The sequence below is a fragment of the Vipera ursinii genome (genome assembly GCF_947247035.1).
Source record: "Vipera ursinii genome assembly, chromosome: 8".
Lineage (NCBI taxonomy): Eukaryota > Metazoa > Chordata > Lepidosauria > Squamata > Viperidae > Vipera > Vipera ursinii.
This window is the reverse complement of record NC_139519.1, coordinates 19095246-19108716: the sequence shown is the minus strand read 5'-3', so window position 1 is coordinate 19108716 and position 13471 is coordinate 19095246. Positions and strand designations below refer to the sequence as shown.

Genomic DNA, 13471 nt, shown 5'->3' with positions numbered 1-13471 from the left:
ATAGATAGATAGATAGATAGATAGATAGATAGATAGATAGACAGATAGACAGACAGACAGACAGACAGACAGACAGACAGACAGACAGACAGACAGACAGATAGATAGCATTTGTTATTTTTTACTGCGGCCACAATGGCACACATTAAAAATGAAATTTAGTTGCTTGCTCTCAAAGTGTACACATACATAACACACAGGTAAACACACTATATACAACATATGTATAGACCTACACCCTTACATATAAGTAACATATAAATATTAATCACAGATGACCTATGAAGTCCCTTCTTGCATGTATCTTACACGAATCCAAGAATTCCTAGCCAGCTTAATTAACCTTGGAAATATTGTCGGAGAATTCTGGAAGTTACAATCAACAGTACGTCTGGAGACTACCAAGTAGGTAAAATCTACTTTGCCATAGTTAATAACCACTGCAGTTCATTGGACTGCTTATTGGAGTATAGAGGTTGAACTACTGACCTTGGATTGGTGACACCCAGATTCATGTCCCAACAACCATGAACCTTATTGGTGATTTGAAGGAAGTCACTCTTTCAGCCCAATTTACTTCATAACATTGTTATTACAAGGATAAAATAAAGTTTCAATCTGAACAGCCAGCAAGTTTCAATCTAGTACAGCTAGGATGTACTATATTAGGAGGTCTGACAGAAATCGGACCTAGATTTGAAAATTATCCTCACGATAAAGGCAGTTCAGACTAAGTCTAATTGAAGATAAAGGTTTACCACAGATCTGAGACCTGCATGGACCAAGAAGCTGTCCATTCATAAAATGTACCCACACGATCCACAACTCTGATGCATTTCTATTTCAAATGCAATCATTTTTCCTAAAGGTCCATCTACACTGTGTAAATCCCAACCTTCCTTTTGACTTCTTTTTCTTTGGGGATAAGAAAGCAGAAGCAGCCATTTTAGCTGCACAGTGTGGGGAACATGCCAGTGAGGCCCATTGCTTGGTGAGCAGACATGAAATATTTTGGAGAAAAGATCTCATGTCAGCCAGGATTAAAGATGGGAATGTCTTTCCAGGTAACATTTGGAAACCACGTTTAACATGTAGAACAGGGGTCTACAAACTTGGCATAGACTTGTGGACTTCTAGGAGTTGAAATCCATAAGTCTTAAAGTTGCTAAGTTTGGAGACCCCTGATATAGACAATCAAGACATAAGCAGATATTTTATCCCAGTAACCCCCCTGCCCACCTGCAAAGGAAAGCAAGATAAAGGGAAGGAATTCCACAGATGATAACTAGTTAAGGCCATTTGATATATTACTTGTAAAAAATGCCTCTGATATCAGTATATTGTGTGCACTGTTGCACACTCACACTATGTTTTTTGGGATATTCTGAAAAGGTCTGCACCATTAAATGCAACATATAAACGATCCTGGTTTTTGAAATAAAGAGTATTCTTCCCACCAGAATTAAAACTCAGTGTATCTCAAGAAAGCTTAAAGAATATTTGAGAGCTCATTAACAAATGAAAAACTGGGGCAATAAAAACAATACCATGAGTTACCACTGAATTAACCATGTCAATTCTAACTCTCAGCATTTCTGTATTTTGTATTTTGAAATGGAATTAATTGGCATGCAGAGAGAAGGGAAGAGGATATCGTTATCCTTATTGTTCTTATTCTTATTATCTAAGTGATCTGCTTTGCGTCTCCTTTCTAGCTGGTTTTAAACACGGGCTTTTCCTGGATGAAGCAAGTTTGGGGGAGGAAAGAAGCAGCACTTGAGGTTAATGGAAAAATAGAAAAAGAGGGTGAGTGTTTTCTGGAGCCTTCCCCAGCTGGCTTGCATATGTAGGGGGGGGGAGAAGGGGCCACCGTCACCCCCATATGTGCACATATGCATCCTGTTTTATTTTTTTGTTTCTAAATCAGGTTCACTGCTTTTTGAAAACAAGAGCCTGCCTAGCACAGACTTCTGCTTTGGAAAGTGTTGGTCAGAAATCAAGTGTCCAGTCTTTCCTGCAGCCCAGGCTAAAATGACCAAGGAAATCTGTGCAGCACAAAGTAGCCAACAGGAGATGGCCAGATCCTAGCCTCTGCCCATATTTACAGCAACACCAGCATTGTGATGTTGTACACCATTCACATGGCAAGATTTGTGTTGGGCGAAGAGGGAAAACTCTGTTTTGAGGGGTCCTTGGTGCTCTCTGAGTTTGGTTGTTTTCTTGCAGATGTTTCATTACCCAAACTAGGTATATCATCAGAGTAGCATTGATGATGTTACCTAGTTTGAGTAACGAAACATCCATAGGAAAACAATCAAGCTCAAAGAGCACCAAGGACCGTACAGTCCTCCTCCTCCTCCTCCTCCTCCTCCTCCTCCTCCTCCTCCTCCTCCTCCTCCTCCTCCTCCTCCTCCTCCTCCTCCTCCTCCTCCTCCCCACTCCCTCTAGCACTGATGTTGTTACCTAGTTTGGGTAATGAAACATTTGCAAACAAACAGCCAAGCTTAGAGAACACCAAGAAACTCTCATTTCAACCCTGACATACAAATATTCTCCTTTATTGGAAACACTATTTAAAAATTAGAACAGGTGAAAGCAAATATTGGTTCTCTCCATCAAGGAACTGGGGATGGGACAAAGGCAGCATAATGAGGCTACATCCTTTAAAAATAGTTCATGAAACCTCTTCATGCTATAGCAGATAGGAACTATAGCTGAGCCTGTAGAATCAACAACTATTGTTCTGCCAGAATAATAGTAATGAGGATAGGAATTACATCACTGCATGCTGATGAAAGGGTGATGCTACCAAGATGCTATGTGATCACTCCTGGGGAAAAGACACAAGCCAGACAAAAGGTCAAGATGAAGTAAACCACACACATGATGTGGGAAAAACCATGAGATAATCTCCTGGTTTTTAGAAAAGCTTGTAACAACTATATCTACGATCCCAATATGAACCCAAATCTTAAAACTTTTTTTTTCTTTTAGCCCCTTTCCCTTTTTGCTTTCTTTTACCTCCAAACTGGTCCTTTAGAAGAAAACTTGGGAGATGGTTCATGCACTTACATTGGCAATAGAGAAATGCCACATCAACTTTCCAACTTTCTACACCAGGGGTGTCAAACTCAATTTCATGGAGGGCCGCATCAGCACTGCGGTTGCCCTCAAGGGGCCGGGTGGGTGTGGCCAGAGTGGGCGTGGCCTACTGGGTGGGCGTGGCTAGAGTGCGTATGGCCTACTGGGTGGGCGTGGCCAGCTCTACAGCATTCGCATCAAGGGTGCCTATGGGGGCCTGGGCAGGAGTGGGACAGATCTGAGGGTCTCTGGCAGAAGGAGGGTCTCTGGGCCAGGGCCAAGGCAGTGAGGGCCATTCCCTCACTGTTTCCAGGATGGCTTTGCGGGCCACATAAAACCACTTAGCGGGCCGGATCTGGCCCCCGGTCCTTGTGTTTGACACGTCTGTTCTACACTATTTAAAATTTTGAAAACAATGAGGGGGTTCTATGCAAACCTTCATCTCACATCACAGCTACTTTGCACCTTACACATGCGTCATAAAAAGAGTTTATTTCCTCTCGCCTCTCCTGAAATTATGTTGTTTTAAATTAATTTACTCTCGCTAATTTCTACATTGGGATCATCACTGCAAAGCCTTTGATCTCAATCTCAGTCCTTCCATCCTTGTGACCTGTTCAATCTCCAAAATCCAACCATTTAACTAATCAATTAAGCATTTGTCCCAGCTTTCTTGAGGACATCTTTGTGCCAGCAGTAATCATCCAGTCCAGACCTACATTCAAAAATATTTATCTGCCCCCTAGGTGGGTAATAATTTTAAAATGGTTTGGCTTGCCCAGAATTACATATTGTCCCCATTATGTGCCAGCTATTGTCGTCTGATCTGCCTATGGCTACTGCTTCTTAATTTTCTCATATCAAGCAGAGATACAGCTTCATTGGGAATAGGGATGTCACAGAAGGTTGAAGAGCAAGGAAGAAATGTGTGCATGGTTGCAAAGGGAGAAGTCAAGATTCTGATACAATTTTTGGGCCATGGGCTAAAAGTGTCATAAAAGAGTAAATCCATGCTTTGATTCAAATCTGGTTTAAGAAAATCTACGCAATGCATACTGATATGATAAGAAATTGCTTTCCCGTCATTTCTCTTGATAGTAGTTTTATGAATGGATTTGTTTGTGCATTTGTGTGCATGTATAAGAGAAAGACAGAGTGTCTCTATGTGAAATGTTAATGAATGGAAGACAGCCCAGTCACATAATATGTAACTTGCCCCCAATCTCGTCCTTTTTCCAAGCTTCCCTGTGTCATCAAGCTTTATAAACCCACTTAGCTACCATAGAAAGTCTAGTCCATCTGAGATACAAAATTTTTACGCCCTCTAGATGGCAGCAAAGTTGCAACTATCTGTATATCTTTGCTGCCATCTGGTGGGTGACTGGATATTTATAGCCCTGATAAGATATCATGCTGCAGATAGGCACTTGTCCATCCTTACCTGGATCCATTCACATGATCATATTCCCTCTTAACATTGACACGGACCGGCTGATTGATCCACTCTTGCTGGGGAGGTAAAGGGTTGATCTTGTGTGGTTGACCATAATCCGGGTTCCCTGAGGCTGTCATGTCTGCTTTGGAAAGGTGAGCACCAGCTCCGTAGGTAGAATCAAAGAGTGATTGATCTTCACTCACCACTGAGAGAGCCTCCTAGATATCAACAGGAGAAAGAGCAATTAAAGCAGGTGTTATCCCTAGGCTAGAGGTTCACTTATATCTCCTTCTCACAACTGGCAAAGAGATATCCAGAAAGGCTCGATCTGAAACTGGCATTCACCCCAGAGTTGCAAATTGAATCAGCATCTTTTGTGCTTCCATCTAACCATTGAGCCTAACTTGTGAGTTTTTGCATCTTAATCTGAGCAAGCTGGAAGAACCTAGAGCAGAAGACCTGTGGAGGAGCACCTTCCTTTGTTTTGGTAACCTGCCAGCCAGATTAAGAAGAGCTAAGCCACCCTTCTCCAGCCAGTTGCTTTGTGGATACATGGTGAAGGTAACTCCCTGAATTTGGAGCTGACAAGATTTTCATGATGGATGAGGGAAAGTAACGGCTGAGCTAAACGTTCTGCTACATGGAAAAAGTAACCATGTGGACGCCACTTTCCCCATCAGTCATCTGGAGTGCTATTTTATTCAGCACCACCCGTCTGCTGGCGCTTATGGCCAAGACAACCTGGAAACATATCATGTGAAAGTCAGCTCCAATGTGCTGTGTTACAATATTTCAATATCGGCATCTGCGCGTTAAAAAAAATGCCACCTATGGACAAATGTTGAGAATGTCTGAAATCCTGGAAAGCTAGCCAGGAAGGAGAAGGAATCTTGGGTCAATCAAAGCCAATGTCAGCCAATTTGAAGCTTAAGACCCACAAACAGAACCTCATTTAAAGGAGAATATTTGTAGCATAGGGTTGAAATGAGGGATCCTTGGCTGTAGTCTTACAGATGTTTCATTACCCAAACTAGGCAACACCCTTACACTAGCACTGATGATGTTATCTGGATCCCTCAAAATCTCATTTATATGCCCCAGTCCTCCAAAACGTGCATCATTGGAGTTCAGGTGCAAAATGGCTGACTTTTTTTTTTTAAAAAAATGTGATTTTGACTTCTCTTGCCCTTCAAGTAAAGGTAGAAATGGGGGCAATTTGACTCCCAGAAATCTTCTACTAATACTTCTATTCTTAACACCTCAACTCTGGCCTCAAATGCCTGAAAACATGGTGCTGGAATCTAGCTATTTTGCCGAGTTTGGGTGTCATAGTTGTGAGTAGCATGGTTTTCTGAAGCTTTTCACATCTTGTGGACTTTAACCATAGGGCTGACCACATTCAACAAAGATGTATCATATATGGAAGATAGTATCTCTACAGACATAGAACTACTATAATATAGTTCCTAAGGTAGTGTGGTATGATATGGAATGGTATTATGGAATGTTATGGCATGATATAGTATATGGTATGTTATTGTATGGTGTGGTGTGGACTGGAGTGGTGTGGTGCGGTGCGTGGTGTGGAGTAGTGTGGCGTGGTATAGAATGGAAGGGAAGGGAAGGGAATGGAGTGGAGTGGAATAGAGTGGTGTGGTATGTGGAGTAGAATGGTATGGTATGGTACGGTATGGTATGGTGTGGCATGGCGTGGCATGGCGTGGAATGGAAGGGAATAGAATGGAATGGTAATGGAGTGGTGTGGTGTGGTGTGGAGTAGAATGGTATGGTATACTATGGTATGGTGTGTTGTGGTATGGTGTGGCATGGTATTGTATGGTATGGTGTGGTGTGGTGTGGTGTGGTATGGAAGGGAAGGGAAGGGAGTGGAGTGGTGTGGTGTGGAGTAGAATGGTATGATATACTATGGTATGGTGTGTTATGGTATGGTGTGGTATGGTATTGTATGGTATGGTGTGGTGTGGTGTGGTATGGAAGGGAAGAGAAGGGAAGGGAATGTTATGGAAGGGAATGGAGTGGTGTGGTGTGGAGTAGAATGGTATGGTACGGTGGTACTATTATCTAGTTCCTAAGCATAATCAAAGCATGACTACCACGCAACAGAGCAATGGGACCCTTACTTCTATACTACACAGTTGTTGGTCTCTGTCTTTGCCCAACAGGCTCGACTAGACCTGAGACAGATGCCTTGTTTTTTTAATATCTTACATGATGTTGTCCTTGGTAGTAGGCCAGTTTTAGCTTTCCTCATTTTTATGCTACATTCCTGGCATATCGCTCTGGGCTCTGTCTGTGGCTGAGCCAAGACCCAACCAAGTTTCTGTGCCGGCCGACACAGCTCAGTCCTGTGTCTCTTGAGGCCAATTCACGAAACAGAGCCTTGACTTTTATATGGGGGTGACTGGTGGAAGGAAGGCAGGACATAGGGAAGAAAAACACCTTCAGAAGTAACAGAGGTATGGAAAGAATTCCTACAGAAAACAATTTATAAACCTGTTGCGGGCCAAAACATGGAGCAAGGCTTTAATGGCAAGAGTCCAAAGGGCGAGAGCTTTGCCAGATAATTGAAGGTTTAGACCTGAAGCATTGCAAGGAAAATTCATAACATAGGCATTCTGCTGCCTAACAACCTTCCTCAAACTAATCTTCACTTGGAAGGTCAGGATGCATCCATAGGGCAGAGGAGGAGATGTTTTGTGATGCTTTTTTAAAAGTAATATTATGCCTCTGTTCTCATTTTTAGGGTGCCTTAGAGTTTTCTCAAATCTCTTTGGATGTGCTTTTTAATCTCACTTTAGACTGTAAGACACCTAAAGATGCTATTATGACGGTTTTATTCATGCCTCTGCATTACTCTTGTAGCTTCTTTAGCTGTCTAAGACGCCATCATGGGAGGTATTTGCTCAGGAGCTGTTCTTTGGGATTTAAATGAGGGGTGGAAAAATCATGGTGACTGTCCTTATTAAGAGATAATTGTACAACAAAATAGGACATGCATATACCAGTCAGACACCTCAAATGTACTAAATGTACACTAATAAACCATATAAAAGGTAAAGGTAAAGGTTCCCCCGCACATGCATGCTAGTCGTTTCCAACTCTAGGGGCCGGTGCTCATCTCCGTTTCAAAGCCGAAGAGCCAGCGCTTGTCCGAGGACGTCTCCGTGGTCATGTGGCCAGCATGACTAGACGCCAAAGGTGCACGGAACGCTGTTACCTTCCCACCGTAGTGGTCCCTATTTTTCTACTTGCATTTTTACGTGCTTTCGAACTGCTAGGTTGGCAGAAGCTGGGATGAGTAACAGGCGCTCACTCTTGTTTCTTTTCCTTCAGATAACTTCACCAGTGCACTGACGATGTTACCTAATCTGTTGATGAGATGTCTGCAGGAAGCTAAGCAAACTCAGAAAACACCAAGAACTCAACTGACAAAGCCATATTGGGGATTGATGCAATGTGCAAGTTATTTCAACTTTAGTTCATGATGGTGGAAGACACAGTCTGCAGACTTTCACTTGTGATCTTCAAGATTTGATCTATATTTAGAGGAAGAAGAGAAGACAGGACAACACAAGCCTGAGACCCATTGTGGTCTATTCTTAGAAAGTGAAATTGCAGCATGACATTGTTGTTGTTGTTATTGTTAGCTGCAAAGTCGTGTCTGACCCATCGCGACTCTATGGACAACGTTCCTCCAGGCCTTCCTGTCCTCTACCATCTTCTGGAGTCCATTTAAGCTCACACCTACTGCTTCAGTGACTCCATCCAGCCACCTCATTCTCTGTCGTCCCCTTCTTCTAGTGCCCTCAATCTTTCCCAGCATTAGGCTCTTCTCCAGTGAGTCCTTCCTTCTCATTAGGTGGCCAAAGTATTTGAGTTTTAGCTTCAGGATCTGGCCTTCTAAAGAGCAGTCAGGGTTGATCTCCTCTAGGACTGACCGGTTTGATCGTCTTGCAGTCCAAGGGACTCACAGGAGTCCAGAGTTCAAAGGCCTCAATTCTTTGGCGCTCAGCCTTTCTTATGGTCCAACTTTCACTGCCATACATTGCAACTGGGATGACGTTGTAGTTCATCCCAATGATTTTTATCACAGCCATGATACATATTCCAGTAAATTCATCACGTTATTTTGTGAGAGGCAAGAAAGAAATGGAAAAATCACTCATAAGAAAGCAATGAAATCAGGGAATGAGTATCAGGAGTTCTTAATTAGCTTCCTTTTTCCTCTATCCCAACAGTCATGCAAAAGATAACAAAGTTATCTGTTAAAGCCAAAGATGGGTGGTGTGGGGGGATTTCTCTAGAGATATAAAGAGAGCAGCTCAAGACAAGGATATAACTGCCACTTTGTTTTGTGGTGGACGTGTTCATTTATTTTATTTGCACATTCTAGTAATAAACATCCATCTCAATTCATAAGCTCTTCCATTGCAGCACTTAAAAATAATAACTACATACTTAAAATATGGAAATAGGCAACCGTGCAATTTACATCATTTCCCCATTAATACAGCATTTGGCTGGCCTCAGCATATAGTCATGTTGGCCACATGACCACAGAAGCATCTTTGGACAATGCTGGCTCCCTCCACTAAGAAACAGAGATGAGCACTGCTCCCTAGAGTCAGACACAACTGGACAGGGGTTGGTTAGTTGATGTCTTACTATGGTATCTTTCTAGCAGTGTCTCATCTCAAAAGGAGAAAGCCAAGACATATCCTGTAGGCTCTGCTCTATTTCAGAGAAAACTTCACTTGCTACACCCTTGCCAATTGGCAAGAGTGGTTTAAGAAGAGATAAGAAAATTATTTACCAGTCACCAATTCAGTCAGTCAGTCAGTCAGTCAGTCAGTCATTACAGCCCTTGCTTTTGTGCAGGGCCCACAGGTAGAGCAACCTGATGAAGAAAGAACTCTTCTACAGAAGAGGAACTCCCAATTCCCACCATCTGACCTGGAGCAATTATAGAAATGTGTTCTTTCTCCAGTAGTGGCAATATGTCCAATTATCATTCCAATAACAAATTAGCTAGATACTTTATGGACATCATTCAGTTGTATTTGGTCCATCTCACTATTCATTGGTCTGCTACCTGAAGTGACTGCTTCATTATCCCTAATGAAAAGGTTGGCTAATGACCCAGAAATAGGTCTGGTGAAAAATCCTACTCCTCACATTCAGAGGAGTATGGTCCATCAAACCAAACAGAGTAACATCTAGAGTACATCAGCCACATATGATGGCTTATTAGAAGCTTGATAAACTCTTGGTGTACCATGACTGCAAAAACAGTAGCTGGACCAACCATCTGCTAAGCCACTATCCATGGCTGATGGGCTGGAGTTGAGAGGTATGCAGACCTGGTCTACAATGTTCATGCAGACCTTACTACATTAAACAAGACCTGCGCTCAGCTCTTCCTTAATTTCTGAACCCCATTCCAGAAGCACTTTTTATCTCTATAATAATGTCATTTTTCTTCTGCCTAACAATTTTATGAGAGCCAGCTTGGTGTAGTGGTTGAGACATCAGGTTAGAAACTGGGACACTGTGAGTTCTAGTCCCACCTTAGGCACAAAGCCGGCTGGGAGACACTCTCAGTCATAGAAGAAGACAATGGATAAATCTCTTCTGAAAAACCTTGCCAAGAGATCCACAGGGACTTGTCCAGGCCATCTCTGAGACTCAGACATAATTAAATGAGAATTCTCCCCCCCCCCTATTTCTTTCCTTGAGAAAGAAGGAAGAGCTGAACGAGCAATCTTGCGTGGTTCAAAGAAGTAACAACAACAGACACAATAAGGACTCTTCCAGGCTCTGCTCCTAGTCTGAAGCAAAGCTGTGTCCCTGCCAAAGTACTGCAGCTGATTTGGCAGCCAGGCTAAACTTATAATGCTAATCACAACAAGAACCATCTGGATCTGGTAGATTGATCTGAGCTGGCAAATCGGTTCAAGATTTTGAACTTGCCTCTTTTATGAAATATGCCCCACTTTCCCCTTAATGCTCACATCTGGCTTGTACATAATAATTTACAGCACCCTCAATTGCCCACAGACCATGCCTGGAGAAACTTGTTCCTTCTCTCTGTTTACATGTATCGACTCAGTTCCTCCACCCACCAATCTTTATCTCCAGTTGTTTCCTTCATTTTCTTGGGAAATAATTAGGCATCTCTATTTGTCAGCATTGACCCCCGGGCTATAAATACACAGTTGCCTATTGCAGACCCAGTTGTAAATATTGTTTTAGCAGGTTTTATGGTCAATTCAGCTGGAGATGCTTGGGGCCAGGAATAAGATGGTTTCAGAAACTGGCTAGCTTGCAAACCCCAACCCCAACCACTTCTTAGATGAATAAATTTAAAAAGGCAAAGTCACATTAGAGGAGTTTATGTTTCAGCTTTTCGCAGGCTGATTTTAAATTATGTTTCTGCTACAAGGAAATTGTGGACCAGGATTATTTCAGCAGTGGGATCTTTTAGCACTGACAAATAGAGATGTCGGTGATAATAACAGGCAAAAGGTGAGGTCTCTTCCTATGGAACCACAGATTCTGATCTGGAGGGAGAACTCAATATTTCTCAGCCTCAACAACTTTAAGATGTGTGGACTTCAACTCCCAGAATTTCCCAGTTTATCTTTTTAAGTATTGTGCCATTGAGAAATGTGACGAATACGAAAAGCTGCCTTACACCAAATCAAAGAACTCTTGTTAGTCAATGTATTTGTTTTGATTACAAAAGCTTTTGGTAAAGATATTAGAGATATTAGAAGTCACTTTTTTCGAATGCAAAATGTACACTCACTTATGAAAACTGTTTTTTTTTCCATCTTCCTGGTAGACTGAAAAATATGCCTTGAAGCTAATCCAATGCTCTCTTAGGCTTGCCATGGTGGAAAGAGGCCTTTTCTTGACCACTGTAAACTGTCTTCTACTGTCAGCCATGATTTACCATTCCACCATTCCTCTGGACCACAATTTGGAAACATCAAGCTGATCAATTCATTCAGAGAACTGAAACGACTTTTTGATGCTCTTTCCCACTGGAATGCTGACCCATTTTCAACCATCAGGACCCATTCATTATTATTTTTAACCCACCCATGACACTATTATTCCAGCTACATTCATAAGCATTGTTTAGCTACATCCTGTTTTGTTATTCCAATAGATTCTGAAACAATGGGCGGAAGCCCAATAGGAAACATTCACAGGGAGCTGATAGAGTACAAAGACTATAACATTCATTTCTGGTTTGAGATGTCTTACTGAAGATAAAAAAGAGAGAGAGGGTAGGCAGAGGAAATGGACCATATTCTGGCAAAGCTACCAGTAAAAATGGGAAAGAATGCAAGGTACATTTTCCTTTGTAACAAATTGGGCTAACATATAAAAACAAAATAATGGACAAGTTTGTATGAATGAATTTACGGTACTGTGGAATGTGGAACATTTAGCTTATATCAAGATTGGAGAGAGAGAGAAAGAGAGAGGAGGGGAGAGAGGGAGAGGGAGAGGGAGGGAGAGGGAGAGGGAGAGGGAGAGGGAGAGGGAGAGAGAGAGAGAGAGAGAGAGAGAGAGAGAGAGAGAGAGAGAGAGAGAGAGAGAGAGAGAGAGAGAGAGAGACTGCCCCATCAGTTCTCCCTATTGGTGTGGGGATTCAGTCAATCTTTCTCAATCTTAAGATGGTTCAGGAGCTGTGACACATTAAGCCAGTGTGTCTCAACTCTGGCAACTTGAAGATGTGCAACTTCAACTCCCAGATTTCTCCAGCCAAGGTGAAGTTGAAGATCAGAAATCTTCACATTGCCAAGGCTGTGAAACACTGCAATGGTGTTCCCCTATATCAAATCTTACTATTGTTCCTTCTACTTTTAATTGTCTTTACAGGTCTTCAGAAAGTGTCCTTCCCAGCACCATTACTGCTGTTCCTCCTCCTCCTCTAGCAGATATATCCTCATTCTTTAAAGATTCTTAGTTCAGTGAACTGAATTCTGCTATTCTATTCTGTGGCATTACTAATGAAGTTACGATATTAAGACAATGCTCCAAATTTTCCATTGGCTTCCACTTGGCTGCTGCATACAATTCATTGTGTTGTTGTTGTTGTTGTTGTTGTTGTTGTTGTTGTTGCTAGCTCATAACCTGCTGGAAAGTCTTCAATTCAACTTCTTTTTATCACAAATAACTTCTATTTATTTATTTATTTTTATTTGCTCTTTTACAGACTAAGATCCCTAACATGTGCTCGATTAAACCCACCTAGTAGAAACAAGGTTGTAATGAGCATTCTTCAGCTCTGACTAAAACTCAAGAATCCAGGTAGTGCTACCTTGACCAGCCTGTCCTTCTCTTGAACTCTTATAATGTCTTGTCGTTAACTGGTCTTCACATTTTGCAGTAGAATCCAAAAGTGTTGCCCCCACTGGGCTGGCATGCATCTCTATTTTCTTTCTACACCCACTCCAGTCTCTGGCTCCATTCTGACCGCTTGCCTCTGCACACGCCTATAGGAAAAAAGTAATGTGTTTTTTTTCTTGTTGCAAGCAAGTCCTCTTGTGGCATTCCAACAAAAACATCTCAACGAGATTACATCAAGATATTTTCTTTTTTTTCCCCCAGTCACAATCACACTGGGGGGGAAATAGAAAATCCAGCTCTTAACCCACTGAAAGTTCTCTGGGGTGGTTTAACTGATCTCATTTTCTGCAAAGATTCATTAATGTTTTTGTCTTGCAAGGAGTGAGAGAGGATGCACCCCTGGGTTTTGGTAGATTGCAAGCTTGGAAAGAATGTGGGCCAATTTGCAAGCTGCGTTTGGATCTGAGTTTTAACATAGCTATATATCACTCATTTCTCAACTGTGTGCACACTGGCACAAGAGATACATTGGCTGCCTCTCTCGTGAATTTTAGTAGCAATCCTTTAAGG

At 42.1% G+C, this 13471-nt stretch overlaps 1 protein-coding gene across 2 annotated transcripts in view; it reads right to left on the bottom strand.

Moving 5' to 3' along the window:
- The window catches only part of FLI1 (Fli-1 proto-oncogene, ETS transcription factor), an 84152-nt gene that overhangs the window by 30059 nt on the left and 40622 nt on the right, over positions 1 to 13471 (bottom strand). For both annotated transcript variants that reach the window (XM_083368621.1, XM_083368620.1), the window contains exon 2: positions 4523 to 4734. In XM_083368621.1, the coding sequence (XP_083224747.1) occupies positions 4523 to 4734 (212 nt within the window). The remainder of the gene's footprint in view (positions 1 to 4522; positions 4735 to 13471) is intronic.